This window comes from Eubalaena glacialis, chromosome 10 (assembly GCF_028564815.1).
Source record: "Eubalaena glacialis isolate mEubGla1 chromosome 10, mEubGla1.1.hap2.+ XY, whole genome shotgun sequence".
Lineage (NCBI taxonomy): Eukaryota > Metazoa > Chordata > Mammalia > Artiodactyla > Balaenidae > Eubalaena > Eubalaena glacialis.
The window spans coordinates 90,136,367-90,157,214 of record NC_083725.1 but is presented as its reverse complement, the minus strand read 5'-3'; the positions used below and the strand labels follow the sequence as shown (position 1 = coordinate 90,157,214).

Here is a 20,848-nt window from a genome sequence, read left to right as displayed (position 1 = left end):
TATTGACCTTGTGGTGTTGTTGGAAGAATTAAAGGAAAGATATTATTCTAAATGTGCCAATAAGTGCCTCCTGTCTTCAGAGAAAATGGGGCCCCATCCACAGATCTTGCTGAAGAGGTAGACCTAAGCATAATATTGTCCTCTCAGCCATAGACATTTGGTTCATAAGTCACTTGGTATATGTGAAGTTGAACCAATCAGATGCTCTCTCTGAGAAACTAGCACATTGAAACACTGGACGATCTAAGTTAAATAAACTACAGAAATTGACTAACATGGTCATGAATTTAGAGCCAATGAAAATAACAAAAGCATAGCAATGCAACAGTATACCAGACTCTGAAAGGGAGGCCATGGGTAGGCAGATAGTCTCTTCCTGATAGAATGGAGCAGATATGCAAATAGAATCATTGGAAAAAGAGGTAGAAAGAAAGGAAAAGAGAAAGAGAGAGGGAAAGAAGATAGAGAGAGGGAGAGAAAAACAGAGGAAGAGGGAGGGAGGGAGGGAAGGAAGGAAAAAAAAAACTTAGTCCCAGAGGAATAAAAATGGAGTAGTTGTCTGACTGTTTTCCATTTCACATGAGGTCTTGGAGATAACAAGGCTACACTTTCAAACAGAATTTCCTATATCTTTCCAATAAATTCTCCTCTGAGTTTGAGTTTGTTGGAATGGCTTTCTAATCCAAACAATCCCTTATCTGAATGAAAAGAGCATAGCACCATTTCTAGCACACACTAGATACTCGATGAGTGGAAGTTGTCGCTAAACAAAACTCTAAACCCAAAGAGCAAGGAAGACAATACAACTATCATTGATTTTAATTTTTTAAAAATCCATCATGTAAACCACATAAATGAAATATTTTCTGTTAAGCCAAATTGTCTTTGCCAGAAATGATACTAGGTCTTATTTTGGCTTCCTGTAAATCCAATCCAAGTATAAAGGAAACACAGTCCTGTCCTTTACCCACTCCTTGTACACCTATTGAAAAATTTGTAAACACTTACAAGATTCAGTGCCATAATGATCACAAAATTGATACAGACTGCAGCAGCAGAAGTTGCAAACTGCCAGTGTTGTTTGATGAAATTCCACTTGAATGATGCAAACTGTTCCATGACAATCAGGCGATACACCACGACTGCAAACACTGCAGTGATCACCAGAGAAATCTACAATATGGGAGACCAGAGGAGACATCCACACTGTGCATCATTAACAAAACAAAAGCAACACCATAGATCCAATACACTGACCCCAAAAGCTAAAGAAATTTACTTTTCCAAGAAAGCATATGTAAATTTAAAATTTCCTTTAAGGAACTAAGTTTCATTAGAGTCAAAATAAATGGTACAAGATTCAGTTGTTTCAGTGGGATATGCTGTTCAAATCTCCACTTTCACATGAATGCTTGGTTTTAAAACAAAATATCTAATTTTAGGATGACCATATAATTTCCATTTTATCTTAGATGATCTTTGTTTCTCCCAAAGAGTGTTTTATTTAGGGATATGCACAAACTCCCTTTGTAATTATTCTGTGACCTGCTGTGATTTTTATTTTGTTTAATAGTATGTATGTATTACCAAGGTACTGAACAGGATACAGTTTCTTACACCCCCAGGGTCACAAAATGAGCCTTGGTATCCTAGAACGTCTTTCTAAACCTGGAATCCCATATTCTGAGATTTATGGTTATACTTTACCATGAAGAATATTCCTGAGATAGAAACAAGAAGACGAGTGACTTTGTCTGAGGAAGGCTGATGCGGCTCAGGTTTTCCACTGATGGGATTCACTCTCTCCATCTTGTAATACTTTGCTTCAAACTGGGGACGAAGTGTTTCCTATGAGAAAAACTGAAGTTAACTAAATATCTGTCATAAATTTTTTAAAAATCCAATAGTTAATAAATTCCTGGAATTTGGCCTACTTTTATATCAAGTCTTGGCAAAGAAGCAAATTGTAAAAAATTAGATGAAAGTTATTTTAGGGTTTATTTAACCTTAAACTATATTTTAATTAGCACGGTTTTCCATTAATGCAATTTAAGGAAACATCATAGAAGTGCTTTGAAAAAATTACACATTTCATCATTGATCTTTACCGTCTTCATAAAATAAGAATCTTGTTAGTAAAAAAAGTCAAGTAAAAATTGAATGGTGTTTTGCTGCTTCCTGCTTGGACATTAAGGACAGTGAATGATTTTCTGTACCATATGTTATTCCAGTTTCCTTATCTCCTGGTTTCTTAACATCTTACCTCCTCTTCTTCCCATTCAATAAGGTCCCAAGTATAGGTCAGTGTACTTCTTCTCCTTTTCCAAAACTCCAGGAAGACTGTGGCTATAAATAATAATAATATTATTATTATTACAATTCTTTACCTGACCATATCCCACTCTGTCATCATTGCCTTTCTTCTTGTATTGATGCATTCACATCCTATTATTAAATAATTAAAATTAACTACATTTGTATTAAATTTATACAGCTGGAATGTTTTTTCCCTTACCCTCTTCTCCCTATCTGTGTAACTGCTATCAGCATGCACTCCTGATGGAGAGTGATTTTCTTTTATAAATTTATTTATTTTATTTATTTAATTTTGGTTGCATGGGGTCTTCGTTGCTGCATGCGGGCTTTCTCTAGTTGTGGCGAGTGGGGGCTATTCTTCGTTGCAGTGCACATGCTTCTCATTGCGGTGGCTTCTCTTGTTGTGGAGCACAGGCCCTAGAGCGTGGGCTTCAGTAGCTGTGGCACACGGGCTCAGTAGTTGTGGCTCGCGGGCTCTAGAGCTCAGGCTCAGTATTTGTGGCACATGGGCTTAGCTGCTCCATGGCATGTGGGATCTTCCCAGACCAGGGCTCGAAACCGTGTCCCCTGCATTGTCAGGCGGATTATTAACCACCGCGCCACCAGGGAAGTCCAAGAGTGATTCTTTTTATTGGAATACATAAGCAGAGATTTTTGTTACAATAGCATGATCTTGATCTTGTGAAACTGGGTTGGAGATGAAGCTGGAGATAAGAGGCCTTCAGTGGAAAAAGGAACTTCGTTGTCAGGGGAAAGCAGGGCTTCATGTGCATCAATGGAGGTAGAGAGTATTTTGGAAAATCTGAAGATCATACCCCATAATTCTGCTCCTTAGCAACTATGCATTGTATTTATTTTTTCACTCCTACCTCTCTGACTATAATGACATACTTTTCTCAACCTTACAAAAATTTCAAAGATGCACATGCTGCATCCATCCCTTGTACTTCCATTTCTCATGTCCATTTCCAGTGGCTTTCCTCTGTGATCTAAAGTCAATGGCACAGAGTAACAGAATCATAGGGTCAAGCATGTAAGAGAGGTAAGATTCTGTATGTAGTTTGTTCCAAGTTATTTTAAATTCACAGAAAACAAGGCCCAGAGTCACTGACATACATCACTGACCTTGTCCAGAAATCTGCCAAAGCATCTACAACAGTTTATTACACTTTTTTCTGTACCTGCTTTTCCCCACACTTGAAGGTAAGTTTCTTGAGGCCCTTTTTTCCTTAGCATTTTTAGTACTTGGCACACTGAAAATGCTCAATAAAAGTTTGTTAAATTGAACTGAATTACTGAATAGAATTCAGTGATTGTGACTAACTCCTGGGGGAGTGTTCTTTGCATTATTCTAGAGGTTTTCAAATTATGCTCTATGGAATTTCACTAAAGACATTGGAAGAAAGAGAGTCCCTCACCAGAGAATCCCCTTCTTTTTTTAATATATATATTAAGCAATCATGTTCAATTTTATTTGGAAAAATAATTATTGTTTAAAAAGTTTTAAAAACTACTTCACTGTACTTCAAGGTGGGGGAGTGGCTAATGAGAGGGGCAACAGGGGCAAGAGGTCAATTCCAAACACAAATGAAGTTAAGTATGTCTGAATATGGAGCCCAAAAAAGAATTCCAAGTATTGTTTTCATCAGAAGAGATAAAAATTTAAAGCTTTCTCAAAAGGAGACCCAGCTGAAACGAGAGTGTATCAGAGCAACCTCTCTGCCATAGCCAATTTGTACAACACCCAAGAACTACTAAAGAATCCTCCATTCCCTAGATTTGTTTTCAGCAACATCTGCAAGCATAATGAGCTTTCCCACATGGTATTGCAACATCACTGTACATGAGTTAGAAATAGAAACCTCACTAAACAGGTTCTACAATTAATAGAAGGGCCATGAGTGTGGGACATTTTAAATTTCCCTGCCTAGGGTAAGTTACTGATTTTCTGGTTAATGCCTTACAGCAATACAATTAGTAGAGTTTTCTGCATGAGTATCTAGTAGACTATTGACTAGTAGACTAATCAATATAAAGAGCCTATACATATGTGTGAAACAGCAGATTTTGAATATTTGGGCTGAACTGTACTTGACACAGCCTCAACTGGTTAGTTATAGAACTGGCTAGTCAAGACCTACTTTATTGTTAAATTTCCTCTTTGTCTAAGGACATGGAATCTCTCTCTAACTTTACTTCCAATTTCCCTCTCCTTCTTCTCTCTCTCTAAAAACACTAAGTAAGAAATAAAATAACAAGCATCTGAGTTCTAAGAACATGAGAAAGCCAGCATTTGAACTATAATCACTGAAAATCTTCACCAATTTCTAAAATCAGACTTCATAATTTTTCCCCTAAGCAATTTCATTTAGAAAGAAGAAGCTACACATAAATAGCATCGTGCTATATTAAAATAGGAGAACTCTCACTACAGTCTTGACCAGAGCAGACTCTTAAATTTGATGTAATGTGTCTCTCTAAGCTAACACTTCCTGTCAGTATGGTATTGGCATTTGTACATTAAATACACATTCAGTAGTATTTGTTCACATTAAAATGGATACTCTCAACTGAATTGCTAAACAATTAGGTGTCTGCACAAATAAGCTGTCAGCTTTTCGCCATGTATTTTTTTATAAATACAATGTAATCTTTTTAAAGTTCTGTATTGATTTTTCTCAGGACTTTTCCTCATCTTACCATTCAACTATTTGATATACTTTCTTTACTTAACTCTGTTGAACATTTTCTGATTATAAATGTAAAACCAACAAAAATAACTGGAACAACTCCTGTATTATTCACTTCTGAAATACAGGAGTCTAGGAGGGCCTGCCATTTACTAGGCTTTCAATAAATGTATGCTGAATGAGTGAATTAAACTGTAAAGAACAGAAGTCACCTACAATTCCACCATTCATAAATAGTCACTATTGCAATTTAGGTAATCCCATCCAAAGCATTTTTCTTAAGAAGTATACTTAGGACTGATATATCTCTGATACTCAGAGATATAGCCATATAGGTTGTTCATTTATGACAGAAAAAAGAAAAAACTGATTCATAATGAACCCTCTAAAGGTGTCATATTCCTCACAGGCTGGCCCTTCTTCCCTAGGAAACCTTCACCAGGATGAAGTATATGTAGAATTAACCCTTGGAACAGCGCTGGCCTCCAGGAAAGTGCTCCAGAACTAAAGTCTATATCCATTCTGATTGGCCAGTACAGAGCCTTAAAAACTCTTAAATATTTGCTCACTTTATAAGCATCCCCCTAGAACTGGATACTTAGAACTGTACTTAGCACCATAGATGAATGATGACAATAATATAAGAAATTACTAACTTCACTTTTATAATAAATACAATTTATCTTCTGGATCAAGTTATAATGACCCTCAAAAGACCATCTAGGAATGGCAATGCGGTGCTGGAGAAAGAGCATGGCTTGGGGTACAAATGTTCTGGGTTTGAGAGTTGCCTGTATTCTTTTCTAATTGTGTGACCTTGGACAAATGACTAAACAATGATAAGCCTTTGTTTTCACAACTTAAAAACAAGAATAGTAAAATTGTCTTTATGGCAGTGTTGTACAAATTAACTGAGGTATAATTTGTAAGTGGTCTAACTATGCTTAATTCATTTTAAGAGTACAATAAATTATAATAACCCATTTTTTTCAACATTCTGTTCATTGTTATACATAGGGAACTTTGTAGACAAAGTTCTTGGCTTACATTGTATAAAGATACTGTATATTTTTCTGCAGGAAATATGGGCTATTGTCAATTATTTATATTTTGATTGTTTCACTTTTATAAAAATTCAGTCATAATTGTCATAACACTTTCCATCTTTTGCTGGTGACATGGCAAACAGCTTATATTGTCCTTTTTCTTCTTTTGTATTTAAGATGGTAAAGCTGCCTCTAGAGTAAATAATTCAATTCGAAATTATTTTTTGAGAGCATGATGTTTGTCTATTCTCAGAGAGAGCATACAAAAACAATGAAAATGAGTTCCATCAGAGTCCCAAAGAGGAAGAAGAGAACTAGTATTTACTGAGCACTTGCAAGATCCCAGACTTTGTGCTAGATGTTTTTAATTGACTCCTATTATTTCCACAACAACCTAGGTGAAATAAAGATTATTAATCTCCTTCAGTAGAGAAGCAAATCGAAACTCTTGGAGGTTAAGTTACCTGAGGAAGTCCCTTGGTTGAAATTCACACCCAGATCCAAACACTGACCTTTCTCTATGCCAAAGGAAAAATTATTTTTAAACATGGTTTGGGATAGAACTTTTTGAGCTACATAATTTGCAACATCCTTCTGGGAAGAAATTAGCGTTATAGACAAAAGGTTTAAGCAAATTTCTAACAGACCTAAATGAGACTGAGAACTTCTGGGAGGTTAGCTGCTCAAACACCAAGTGGTCCATCAATCAGAAGTCTACAGTCTTTTGGGGGGACTTTCAAGATGGCAGAGGAGTAAGACATGGAGATCACCTTCCTCCCCACAAATACATCAAAAATACATCTACACGTGGAACAACTCCTAGAGAACACCTACTGAACACTACCAGAAGTCCTCACAATTCCCAAAAGGCAAAAAAAATCCCCATGTACCTGGGTAGGGCAAAACAAAAAAGGAAAAACAGAGACAAAAGAATAGGGATGGGACCTGCACCTCTGGGAGGGGGCTGTGAAGGAGGAAAAGTTTCCACACACTAGGAAGCCCCTTCACTGGCAGAGACAGTGGGTGGCAGGGGGGAAGCTTTGGAGCCATGGAGGAGAGCGCAGGAACAGGGGTGCAGAGGGCAAAGTGGAGAGATTCCCACACAGAGGATTGGTGCCGACCAGCACTCACCAACCTGAGATGCTTGTCTGCTCACCTGCTGGGGGGAGTGTGGGCTGGGAGCTGAGGCTCGGGCTTCAGAGGTCAGATCCCAGGGAGAGGACTGGGGTTGGCTGCGTGAACACAGCCTGATGGGGGCTACTGCGCCACAGCTAGCTGGGAAGGAGTCCAGGGAAAAGTCTGGAACTGCCTAAGAGGCAAGAGACCATTGTTTTGGGGTGCACGAGGAGAGGGGATTCCTCCCCAGTGTGCCCACAGAAGGCAGAGCACTTCCTAAACGAGCTCCAGAGACAGGCGCGAGCCGCGGCTATCAGATCGGACCCAGAGACAGGCATGAAACGCTAACGCTGCTGCTACAGCCACCAAGAATCCTGTGTGCAAGCAAGGGCACTACCCGCAACCCTCCCCCAAGGAGCCTGTGCAGCCCGCGACTGCCAGGGTCCCGTGACCAGGGACAAGTTCCCTGGGAGAACACACAGTGCACCTCAGGCTGTTGCAACGTCACATAGGCCTCTGCAACCTCAGGCACACCTGGCATTCCAATTATCACTACTGTACCCCTCCCTCCCCCCAGCCTGAATGAGCAAGAGCCCCCTAATCAGCTGCTGCTTTAACCCTATTCTGTCTGGGTGGGAACAGAAGCCTGAGGGCAACCTACATGCAAAAGGGGCCGAAACCAAAGCTGAACCTCAGGAGCTGTGGGAACAAAGAGGAAGGGAAATTTCTCCGTGCAGCCTCAGGAGCAGCCAATTAAATCCCCACAATCAACTTGACGTACACTGCATCTGTGAAGAGACAACGAATCATCCCAAAATTGAGGTGGTGGACTTTGGGAGCAACTGTAGATGTGGGGTTTGCTGTCTGCAACCGATTTGTTTCTGATTTTTATATTTACCTTAGTTTAGTTTTTAGGGTTTGTTATCATTGATGGATTTGTTTATTGGCTTTGTTGCTCTCTTCTTTTGTCTTTTATTATTATTTTTGTTTTTATTTTAATAATTTTTAAAATTTATTATTATTATTTTTTCCTTCTTTTTTTCTCCCTTTTCTTCTGAGCCGCATGGCTGATGGGGTCTAAGTGCTCCAGCCTGGTGTCAGCCCTGAGCCTCTGAGGTGGGAGAGCCGAGTTAGAACATTGGACCACCAGAGACTTCCTGGCTCAACATACTATCAATCAGCAAGAGCTCTCCCAGAGATCTCTGTCTCAACGTGAAGACCCGGCTCCACACGATGGCCAGAAAGCTCCAGTGCTGGATGCCCCATGCCAAACAACTAGTAAGACAGGAACACAACCCCACCCATTAGCAGAGAGGCTGCCTAAAATCATACTAAGTTCACAGACACCCCAAAACAAACCACCAGACGCAGCCCTGCCCACCAGAAAGACAAGATCCAGCCGCACCCACCAGAAGAGAGGCACCAGTCCCCTCTACCAGGAAGCCTAAACAAGCCACTGAACCAACCTCACCCACTGGGGGCAGATACAAAAAACAATGGGAACTACGAACCTGCAGCCTGTGAAAAAGGAGACCCCAAACATAGTAAGTTAAATAAAATGAGAAGACAGAGAAATACGCAGCAGGTGAAGAAGCAAGGTAAAAACCCACCAGACCAAACAAACGAAGAGGAAATAGGCAGTCTACCTGAAAAAGAATTCAGAGGAATGATAGTAAAGATAATCCAAAATCTTGGAAATAGAATAGAGAAAACACAAGAAACGTTTAACAAGGACCTAGAAGAACTAAAGAGCAAACAAACAATGATGAACAACATAATAAATGAAATTAAAATACACTAGAAGGAATCAATAGCAGAATAACTGAGGCAGAAGAATGGATAAGTGACCTAGAAGATAAAATAGTGGAAATAACTACCACAGAGCAGAATAAAAAAAGAATGAAAAGAATTGAGGACAGTCTCAGAGACCTCTGGGACAACATTAAATGCATCAACATTCGAATTATAGGGGTCCCAGAAGAAGAAGAGAAAAAGAAAGGGTCTGAGAAAATATTTGAAGAGATTATAGTTGAAAACCTCCCTAACATGGGAAAGGAAATAGTCAATCAAGTCCAGGAAGTGCAGAGAGTCCCATACAGGATAAATCCAAGGAGAAACATGCCAAGACACATATTAATCAAACTGTCAAAAATTAAATACAAAGAAAAAATATTAAAAGCAGCAAGGGAAAAGCAACAAATAACATACAAGGGAATCTCCATAAGGTTAACAGCTGATCTTTCAGCAGAAACTCTGCAAGCCAGAAGGGAGTGGCAGGACATATTTAAAGTGTTGAAAGGGAAAAACCTACAACCTACTCTACCCAGCAAGTATCTCATTCAGATTTGATGGAGAAACTAAAACATTTACAGACAAGAAAAAGTTAAGAGAATTCAGCACCACCAAACCAGTTTTACAACAAATGCTAAAGAAACTTCTCTAGGCAGGATACACAAGAGAAGGGAAAGACCTACAAAAACAAATGGAAAACAATTAAGAAAATGGTAATAGGAACATACATATCAATAATTACCTTAAATGTAAATGGATTAAATGTTCCAACCATAAGACATAGACTGGCTGAATAGATACAAAAACAAGACCCATATATATGCTGTCTACAAGAGACACACTTCAGACGTAAGGACACACACAGACTGAAAGTGAGGAGATGGGAAAAGATATTCTTTGCAAATGGAAATAAAAGAAAGCTGCAGTGGCAATTCTCATATCACACAAAATAGACTTTAAAATAAAGACTATTACAAGAGACAAATTAGGACACTACATAATGATCAAGGGATCAATCCAAGAAGATATAACAATTGTAAATATTTATGCACCCAACATAGGAGCACCTCAATATATAAGGCAAATGCTAATAACCATAAAAAGGGAAATCGACAGTAACACAATCATAATAGGGGACTTTACCACCCCACTTTCACCAATGGACAGATGATCCAAAATGAAAATAAATAAGGAAACACAAGCTTTAAATGACATATTAGATAAGATGGACTTAATGGATATTTATAGGACATTCCACCCAAAAATGAAAGAATACACAGTCTTCTCAAGTCTCAAGGAACATTCTTCAGGATAGATCATATCTTGGGTCACAAATCAAGCCTTGGTAACTTTAAGAAAATTGAAATCATGTCAAGTACCTTTCCCGACCAAAACGCTATAAGACTAGATATCAATTACAGGAAAAAAAACTGTAAAAAATACAAACACATGGAGGCTAAACAATACGTCACTAAATAACCAAGAGATCACTGAAGAAATCAAAGAGAAAATATAAAAATACCTAGAAAAAAATGACAATGTAAACACAATGACCCAAAACCTACGGGGTGCAGCAAAAGCAGTTCTAAGAGGGAATTTTATAGCAATACAATCCTACCTCAAGAAACAAGAAAAATCTCAAATAAACAACCTAACCTCACACCTAAAGCAATTAGAGAAAGAAGAATCAAAAAAACCCAAAGTTAGCAGAAGGAAAGAAATCATAAAGATCAGATCAGAAAGAAATGAAAAAGAAATGAAGGAAACCATAGCAAAGATCAATAAAACTAAAAGCTGGTTCTTTGAGAAGATAAACAAATTGATAAACCATTACCCAGACTCATCAAGAAAAAAAGGGAGAAGACTCAAATCAACAGAATTAGAAATGAAAAAGGAGTAGTAACAACTGACACTGCAGAAATATGAAGGATCATGAGAGATTACTACAAGCAACTATATGCCAATAAAATGGACAACCTGGAAGAGATGGACAAATTCTTAGAAAAGCACAACCTTCCGAGACTGAACCAGGAAGAAACAGAAAATATAAACAGACCAATCACAAGCACTGAAATTGAAACTGTGATGAAAAATCTTCCAGCAAACAAAAGCTCAGGACCAGATGGCTTCACAGGAGAATTCTATTAAACATTCAGAGAAGAGCTAACACCTATCTTTCTCAAACTCTTCCAAAATATAGCAGAGGGCGGAACACTCCCAAACTCATTCTATGAGGCCACCATCACCCTGATAACAAAACCAGACAAAGATGTCACAAAAGAAGAAAACTACAGGCCAATATCACTGATGAACATAGATGCAAAAATCCTCAACAAAATACTAGCAAACAGAATCCAACAGCACATTAAAAGGATCATACACCATGATCAAGTGGGGTTTATCCCACGAATGCAAGGATTCTTCAATATATGCAGATCAATCAATGTGATACACCATATTAACAAACTGAAGGAGAAAAAACATATGATCATCTCATTAGATGCAGAAAAAGCTTTTGACAAAATTCAACACCCATTTATGATAAAAACCCTCCAGAAAGTAGGCATAGAGGGAACCTGTCTCAACATAATAAAGGCCATATACAACAAACCCACAGCCAACATCGTTCTCAATGTTGAAAAACTGAAACCATTTCCTCTAAGATCAGGAACAAGACAAGGTTGCCCACTCTCACAACTATTATTCAACATTGTTTTGGAAGTTTTAGCCACAGCAATCAGAGAAGAAAAAGAAATAAAAGGAATGCAAATTGGAAAAGAAGAAGTAAAACTGTCACTGTTTGCAGATGACAGGATACTATACATAGAGAATCCTAAAGATGCTACCAGAAAACTACTAGAGCTAATCAATGAATTTGGTAAAGTGGCAGGATACAAAATTAATGTACAGAAATCTCTTTCATTCCTATACACTAATGATGAAAAATCTGAAAGAGAAATTAAGGAAACACTCCCCTCCCATTTACCATTGCAACAAAAAGAATAAAATACCTAGGAATAAACCTACCGAAGGAGACAAAAGACCTGTATGCAGAAAACTGTAAGACACTGATGAAAGAAATTAAAGGCGATACAAACAGATGGAGAGATACACCATGTTCTTGGATTGGAAGAATCAACATTGTGAAAATGACTATACTCCCCAAAGCAATCTACAGATTCAACGCAATCCCTATCAAACTACCAATGGCATTTTTCACAGAGCTAGAACAAAAAATTTCACAATTTGTATGGCAATACAAAAGATCTCAAATAGCCAAAGCAATTTTGAGAAAGAAAAATTGCGCTGGAGGAATGAGGCTTCCTGACTTCAGACTATACTACAAAGCTACAGTAATCAAGACAGTATGGTACTGGCACAAAAACAGAAATATAGATCAACAGAACAGGATAGAAAGCCCAGAGATAAACCCACGCACATATGGTTACCTTATCTTTGATAAGGAGGCAAGAATATACAATGGAGGAAAGACAGCCTCTTCAATAAGTGGTGCTGGAAAACCTGGACAGCTACATGTAAAAGAATGAAATTAGAACATTCCCTAACACCATACACAAAAATAAACTCAAAATGGATTAAAGACCTAAATGTAAGGCCAGACACTATCAAACTCTTAGAGGAAAACATAGGCAGAACACTCTGTGACATAAATCACAGCAAGATGCTTTTTGACCCACCTCCTAGAGAAATGGAAATAAAAACAAAAATAAACGAATGGGACCTAATGAAACTTAAAAGCTTTTGCACAGCAAAGGAAACTATAAACAAGATGAAAGGAAAACCCTCAGAATGGGAGAAAATATTTGCAAACAAAGCAACTGACAAAGGATTAATCTCCAAAATTTACAAGCAGCTCATGCAGCTCAATATCAAAAAAACAAACAACCCAGTCCAAAAATGGGCAGAAGACCTAAATAGACATTTCTCCAAAGAAGATATACAGATTGCCAACAAACACATGAAAGGATGCTCAACATCACTAATCATTAAAGAAATGCAAATCAAAACCACAATGAGGTATCACCTCACACAGGTCAGAATGGCCATTATCAAAAAATCTACAAACAGTAAATGCTGGAGAGGGTGTGGAGAAAAGGGAACCCTCTTGCACTGTTGGTGGGAATGTAAATGGATACAGGCACTATGGAGAACAGTATGGAGGTTCCTTAAAAAACTAAAAATAAAACTACCATACGACCCAGCAATCCCACTACTGGGCACATACTCTGAGAAAACCATAATTCAAAAGAGTCATGTACCACTATGTTCGTTGCAGCACTATTTACAATAGCCAGGACATGGAAGCAACCTAAGTGTCCATTGACAGATAAATGGATAAAGAAGATGTGGCACATATATACAATGGAATACTACTCAGCCATAAAAAGAAACGAAATTGAGTTATTTGTAGTGAGGTGGATAGACCTCGATTCTGTCATGCAGAGTGAAGTAAGTCAGAAAGAGAAAAACAAATACCGTATGCTCACAGATATATATGGAATCTAAAAAGCAAAAAATGGTTCTGACGAATCTAGGGGAAGGACAAGAACAAAGACATAGATATAGAGAATGGACTTGAGGACATGGGGAGGGGGAAGGGTAAGCTGGGATGAAGTGAGAGAGGAACACTGACATATGTACAGTATCAAATGTAAAATAGATACCTAGTGGGAAGCAGCTGCATAGCACAGGGAGATCAGCTCGGTGTTTTTTGACCACCTAGAGAGGTGGGACAGGGAGGATGGGCGGGAGACACAAGAGGGAGGGGATATGGGGATATACGTATACGTATAGCTGATTCACTTTGTTATACAGCAGAAACTAACACAACATAGTAAAGCAATTATACTCCAATAAAGATGTTAAAAAAAAAAAAAGAAGTCTACAGTCGTTTGATCTGACGCCATTTTTGTTTTGTTTGGAGTCTAAAAATGATTACTAACCATTCTCCTTTCTTATATGTCTCTACCAAGACCGAAATCTTTGCATTGGTCTTTTAGATAACTTTTCTTTTGCAGTAAAACTCTAATAAAATATTGACACATGCTTATAACTTAATTGTCTGAAAAGACTATTTTTTTCCTTCATTAGACCACTATATCTGAATTTGTGAAGACGGACATGCAGAGGTAAGCATGATGCTTCTTGGTCCACAATTCAAGCAAATACTCAGTTAGTCCCAGGATAATTAAATTGCTTATATTTACAATTTTGATGTGTCTAAAAGCTTCCTCTAGACATAGCCAGAATCTCTGACTTTTCCAAATATTGGGTGCTGGAGTGGCCGAGTGTTTTTGACAGTTGACTAATGGAATGTTGAGTCAGGTATACATTTATTTTGGGCTTAGTGAGATATGTTTATGTGATTTGCAGGCACTTCCAAGTGTTGTTCAATTATTGCTAATTATCCTAATGTAGCAATGGATTCTGAGGAAACTCCTCCAGTTCACATGCTGACTCTTTCAGTTGCCAGGCCAGGGGATATATGATGAAATGCACATGTTCTATGGTATCCAGCTCTGATAATGAAAGAGAAATAAGGTCTGAAATATATGGAGCCAGAAACTACTTTATGGAAATTATTTCACAAACTTCAAGTCATATATGAAACACACTAGAGATTTCCCCAAAGTTCCAACAATATTAAAAATGCACATGGCTTTATCAATAATAAATTATGAAGCAGAAATAAGATTTTCAAAACTGCCAATAATAAAAAAAAATTTTCAGTTAACTGTGCTAGAGGAAGAGGAAAGACTGAATTAGTTCTCTATTCTTTCTATGAAATATTTTTTTAAACATCATATGCAGAGATAATAAAAAATATGGATAAAAGTATAAGACAAAAAGCACTACAGAGATGTGTCAGGCATCTAGTTATTAAAATACTGTTATTTTTCTGGATTTTGATTTTATGTAGTATTTTAAGCTTTCTGAAGTTTGTAAATTTTTGATTGTTCCATTTACTTTCGTATCTCTTTTTATATTCATAATTTTGTATTCTTTTCTTGAAGAGAGATTCCAAAATTGTGTATTTCCTTCCAATGAATAGCTATCATGCATCAGACACATATGTGCCAGACATCCTACTAAATGTTTTTCACATATTTACTCATGAAATCCTCACAACAGCTCCATGTGCAAGAAATGATTGTACTGTACTGGTTTAAACTTTAAACTTTAAAGTATTCATTCAAAGAGGGGATTTACAACAACCCTAGGTGTATCTTGATAAGGATTCTCTTTTTCAATGTTTGAACTTAATTGTTATTGAGAAATGATAAAAACTAACTTTCTTAAGTTAATATAATTATATTGTTTATAAAGAAAAGAAAAAATGCTTGGCCACGTGATTTTTATACTTTAATACTACATCAATTAAAAATGTATTACGGAAAAGGCATTTCACCCCCTTTTGATCAGCCCATCGTTAAAAAGTTCTTCAACCTTGCATAAAATGCATTCATACTCTTTGAAAGTCTTTTTCTGTAAAAGAAGGATATTGGAATTTTAATGTAGATTACAATAAATGTTTTGATTGCAAATGCCATTAAAAAACAAATAAGGATTCTCTCCTGATACAACACAAAAATGTCTTCCCTTTTCTGTAGCTAAGAGCTTCTAGAACTGTCAGCTTAGTTAAACCCAATGTGTTTTCATTGTTCTCTACAAAATGTTTATGTTGTTTATAGTCCTCTAAACGGATGAGAAAACCACTTATTGTTATTTTCTGCCCATGAACTTAATGTCAAAATCCCCTTCAGGTCATGAATACATTTGATTTTTCTTCTGCCCCTGCTTTTGAGCCAAGGAACCAATCTAGATTCTTCTTCAGAGTGTACAGACCTAGCCTAGGCATCTCCTTCTCTCCTCACTCTGACCCTCTCCAGGTCATGGCTCAGTGCTGAGAGCACTCAGCAAACAAACTCTGTTGCTACAAGGTTATTACTTAGTTATTCTAACTTTAGATCCAGAAAAAAAAAATTAGAAATAACAGGATTATCTAATTACCCACCTTGATTTTTTTTTTTTAGAAAGGGTTAATAAATCACTTGGATCTTTTCCTAAAGGTGGCAAAATAAGTTATAATATTATCAATCTTCCAGTTTTGCCATTTTATTGTATTTAAACATAGTTGTAACTTCATTTAATTAAGTTCATATCAAAATAGATTACATAGTTGATAAACTGGGCAATAGCCATCTAATGAGGTTAGACTCTGTAATGAAATCAGGGTTCTAAAAGATGCAAACTTGTATAACAGAATACTCCATCATGCAGGAATGAATCAGTTGTGCGGTACTTCCACACAATGGAATATCATGTACTTGTTAAAGAGAGCAATATCATTTCCCAGCAGTCAGCTACTGCAGGGTTGGAAATTGTTTTAGGTGCCAGCAATAAGAGGCTTCCCTTCAGAACTCGTCTATCAGCAGGAGTCTAGAAGGAGCCCAGAACTCTCCATCTTGGCAAGATGCCCCCATCCCCATATCCTATACACACACCTTTCCCTCTGTCATCACTCACAAGTGGGTCCCTCAGGACTAATTCATTCTGCCCCTTAACTGCGTACTTATCAGTTACTTCAAGAAGACCAGAATTTCCAGATCATTCCTTACTCAGATTTTGATCCTCTAGTTCTAGGGAAATGGGAATTGCCTTTGTGATCCTCTCCCACTCCTTCCCAACTATTTGAGATGCTTTCAACTAGGCCCTCTTATTCAAAGTCATCAATAGCAAAGTCTTTAATGTTCCCTCACCTCCTTGCTGAACTGAAACCTGGGACACTCCTGAAACCTCACTTTCTATGTGGCAATCTCAGGTGATGGCTATTTGTGTCGAAGATGAGGTGGTGAATTTCTTGTTCCTCATTGCTGCTTCAAGGCTTTTTCTCTCCCTTCTCCTTAAAGAGTCACAGATTTGAGTCTCATATTATCAATCCATACTTCCTACTGTCTCTCTTTGTGGAAGTCATTTACCACTCCCTTGGAACACTTCCTCAAATTCTCTAAAGGTTTTTCAACTCTTGGCTGAGGGTAACTCTTATCAACATGACTCCCAAAATAAATTTTTGAAATTACAACATACACAGATAATATTTCTAGTATCTTGGCTTCTCAGTTCTTTGATGTTTATCTTCAGAGCTGTTTTCTCCTACTCTACCTTATGCCTGGTCCTCCCATGGCATAATTTTGATCAATGACTCCAAACCCTCCATAATCTCCAATTATCACCTCCATCCTTGCAGCTCACTCCCTATAAACTCCAATTCCAGTAATCCCTTGGCCCAGATGTTTTCAATCCATTAACTTTTGACGCAGATTTTCAATCCATTCTCCCCATCACATTTTCACTGTCCTTTCCCACCCTTGTGCCCTCACTTTCTTCTCTATGTATCCTATTGATCAATCATTATACTGACTCACTTGCATATACCCTCAACTCTCTAGCTCTTCGACGTTTCGATTAATGAAGTCACATTATTGTCACTGATGGATCTGAAAACAAAACCAGAATGTAGCTTGGGACCATGCCTCAGGTAAAACCGAAACATTGTTCTGGATCCAAAATGGTGTTATAGGATTTGTAAAATAAGATACCATTTTGGATCCAGAACAATATTTCAGTTTTATCTGAGGCATGGTGCCAAGCTACATTCTGGTTCTGTTTTCAGATCCATCAGAGACAATAATGTGACTTCATGTTCTGGAATCTCCACTGGTGAGTGGTTCCACCATTTCAGGCAAAGAGGCAGTAGTTCTTCTTCCACTATGTATTGTGAGGTTTAATTAATGGGTGTAAAGCAATTGGAGAGTTCCAGATGAAAGCCTCCATAGAAGGTAAGCACAACAAAAATTATGTAACCGTTGCATAATGTGTCATCTCAGCTGGCTCGGCTGATGAAGTTGTCAGGTGATTATCAGTTATTGTTGCGTTCCTCTGGAGAAACAAGGTCCAAAATGGGATTGGTCTTACCCAGAACATGGTATCATGGTATATACCTGGAAATGTATCTCGGCAAGGCTTGTTTGTTTGGCAAGAAATTACTTTTTAACTCCAACTCAGGTGCTTCCATAAAGGTGTCTGATCACAACTAAGTGAGCTAAGTAATAAGTGAGGCATTAAATTTATGCATAGTTTTCATTTTACAACTTCCAGATGTGCTCATGACAGGAAAGGTAAATAAAGTGTATCTCTAGGGTCAGTTCTAATCAATTGGTTAAGGTTGTCAGGAGGGCAGTAATGAAAAGGATTCTGAGGCCACACCTAGGGTCTTCAGAAAAGAGGGTCATTGGAGATGAACTTTGACTCTTGTGGCAGTGAAAGCAGAGTTGTAGCAAAAGTGCTTTGTAATTTCCTTGCCTGGTATAGGCCATAATTACTATGCTTAAGTAGAAAGTGGTAATGATATTCACACACATATCTGGGAAAATCCCTCAGGGTATGGTACACCCAATCCTGCTAAGTCATGTTCATTTCTCTAAGTACAGACATAAAATATTTATTCAGTTGGATTTTTTCCTAGTAACTAGCTAATCTGAAAATAACCAATTGATTTTTATTAAGCCATTGTTCAGTAAACAGTTATTTGATTAAACTGAACTTGCTTTTCTTCATACTAGTGCAGATACAGCTTAAATATCTTTTGAGTGAATATTTTCTAGGGTTTGGCTTAATTTCTAATCAAACTCTGAAGGGCCTTTGGGCTTCAGAAAGTTTGAAACTATAGGATTACCTTGTTCTTTCTTGGGGCCAATTAACTGGGCAGATTCTTTGCATTCAATTTGAGGCTCCTGAACCTTAGCTAAAGTTTCATTTTCTCTCTCAGCAGTTGGAAACCTATCTCCTTGCGCAACAGAAACTAAGCATGAACCTCAGGCGTACTGAGCTGAACAGACCTTGGCGCCAGTCCCCAAATATTGATGTGCAGAATCTCCCAGAAAGTGCAGTTTCACTCTTCTCCCTTTCATAAGCAGTGAAAGGAAGTGAAGGAAGTATGCCAGGTTGTTATTCAACTCTAGTATTTAATCAAGCATTACTCAGGCTCTTCTGAAACTCTCCGGCTTCTAAATTGAGAGGAAAAGCAAAGAGAACACAGGATGGAAAACACTTAATTGAGCAGGCTCCCAGGATTACTCAGGATCACGTGGCCATTCTCAGCCAGACTCCAGTTACTCCACAAACTTCCGGAAGTCCTGGTGATGATTTCTAACTTAATATTTCACAGCTTTCTCAAGGATCCGATGCACATTAATCCACTTGGTGTTAAGTGTGACTTTCTATAAATCCAGTTTCAGTGCACTGCAGACACCACTTTCTCCATTCAGGTATTAAGTACACAAATAGGGCATCCCCACCACGGGAAAGAAAGATTTGTTTATGTGTTAGGAGGACAGCATGTGGCTGGCACATGAGTGACAGGTGCAGGGCTGACTCATTTTGGTTTCCTCACCTGCAAAGGGGGAACCCAGCATGTGTCAGAAATTCCTGATAGAGCAGGGACCATTACCAAAGTCTTTGTCCTTTTTTTTTTCTTTTTTTCATTTAGGGCAAGAAATGTATGTCCTTTGTTTGCCAGCACTTAAGAGAACTAGCCTGTCCCGAAAGTCAAAGCAACCAACCTATGAAAGCTGGAGGGTTGGGCTTTTTTTTTTCTTTTTTTTAAAGGTCTGAATGAGGCGATATCGTCATGCTGACAGCTGAGAAGCAGGTCAGTCAGGTTCTTGGGTGCTCTATTACACAAGCAAGATAAGACCAGCCCCACCTAATTTTGTTTCTCTGGCACCCTCCTGCTCGGTGGGACATCAGTACACCTAACCCATCTGCTTTCTCTAATGCAAGGCAGACTCATTCCAGCCAGAACAGCAGTGATACTTCAGTTCTTGTCTGTCAACACCTCCTAGACCTGAAGGTAAGTGTGTGCTGGATTACGTAGGATCCCTAGTCCCTCATCCCTCGCTCTCTCGCTCTTTCTCTTACTTATTTACCAAATAGAATCAAAGCAAGTTGAACTTTCGGCAGAACAGCCTGGCAAGTACCTACAGAGACCCTTGTAAAGACAGGTAGTTGTTTCATTAAGTAATTACCTTCCAAACGAGCATCTCTGCTAAGTGAGTTAACTTTAAGAATTATTGCCAAATTTGCTAGATGATGAAACCAGCTGAAGAGTTAAATAAAAACCTTGCTTAAAACGTAAGTGACTACAAGAGAGAGTTTTCTTAAGTCAGATCTTAGTAAGTTTCAAAATGTTTAAAGTGGAAGTGGCTACATGAATATAAATGAATATGTAGATTTAAAGTATGCATTTGGTTCAAAGGTTCTTGCTAAAGTATTAGAATACGGTAGCTTTTGAAAAACAGTCTGCTAATGCAATGAATTATTAACCTTCTATATATCTTTCCCAAAGATTTTCTTAATTAAAAATTGGCAAAGTGATGTCTATGTATTATTTTACTTAGCATGGTATGTGTACATGTATAGCACTCAATGGAAATCTAAAAGGCTAAGACAGTCGCTGCAAAAGACATCCCATGGATCAAAGATGTGGATTAAGTTTCTTAAATTTATTTTCAGTTTGTTCTGTGTAAGGCTTCTCTTATTAAAGGGATGCTGATTCACTATTTAACACTTTCTAATCAATCCATAGAGGCTGCTTCTACAGATAGTGAAACACGAGAGAAGGCTGAAAACCCCATGTTTGGAAATTTGGGTCCAGAATATTTCTTTTGGAGACACAATCTTTCTAAGCTTAACACTCTTCCACCTAATTATTTCAGTATTGAAGTTTATGACTGAGAATGCCCAAGTTAGCAGGGAGTATGACATTCTATCTATTTTCCTGGGCTTATGCATTCCTCAGTCTTTTAA

General features: G+C 37.9%; 2 protein-coding genes across 2 annotated transcripts in view; one reads left to right on the top strand and one right to left on the bottom strand.

Moving 5' to 3' along the window:
- The window catches only part of ANO3 (anoctamin 3), a 414,700-nt gene that overhangs the window by 34,966 nt on the left and 358,886 nt on the right, over positions 1-20,848 (bottom strand). Inside the window, 3 exon segments of the mRNA XM_061203163.1 lie at positions 1,009-1,173; positions 1,708-1,848; positions 2,264-2,346. Coding sequence (XP_061059146.1) covers positions 1,009-1,173; positions 1,708-1,848; positions 2,264-2,346 — 389 coding nt within the window.
- The window catches only part of MUC15 (mucin 15, cell surface associated), a 109,557-nt gene continuing 108,270 nt past the window's right edge, over positions 19,562-20,848 (top strand). The window contains 1 exon segment of the mRNA XM_061203164.1: positions 19,562-19,892. The gene's annotated coding sequence lies outside the window, so the exon portion shown is untranslated.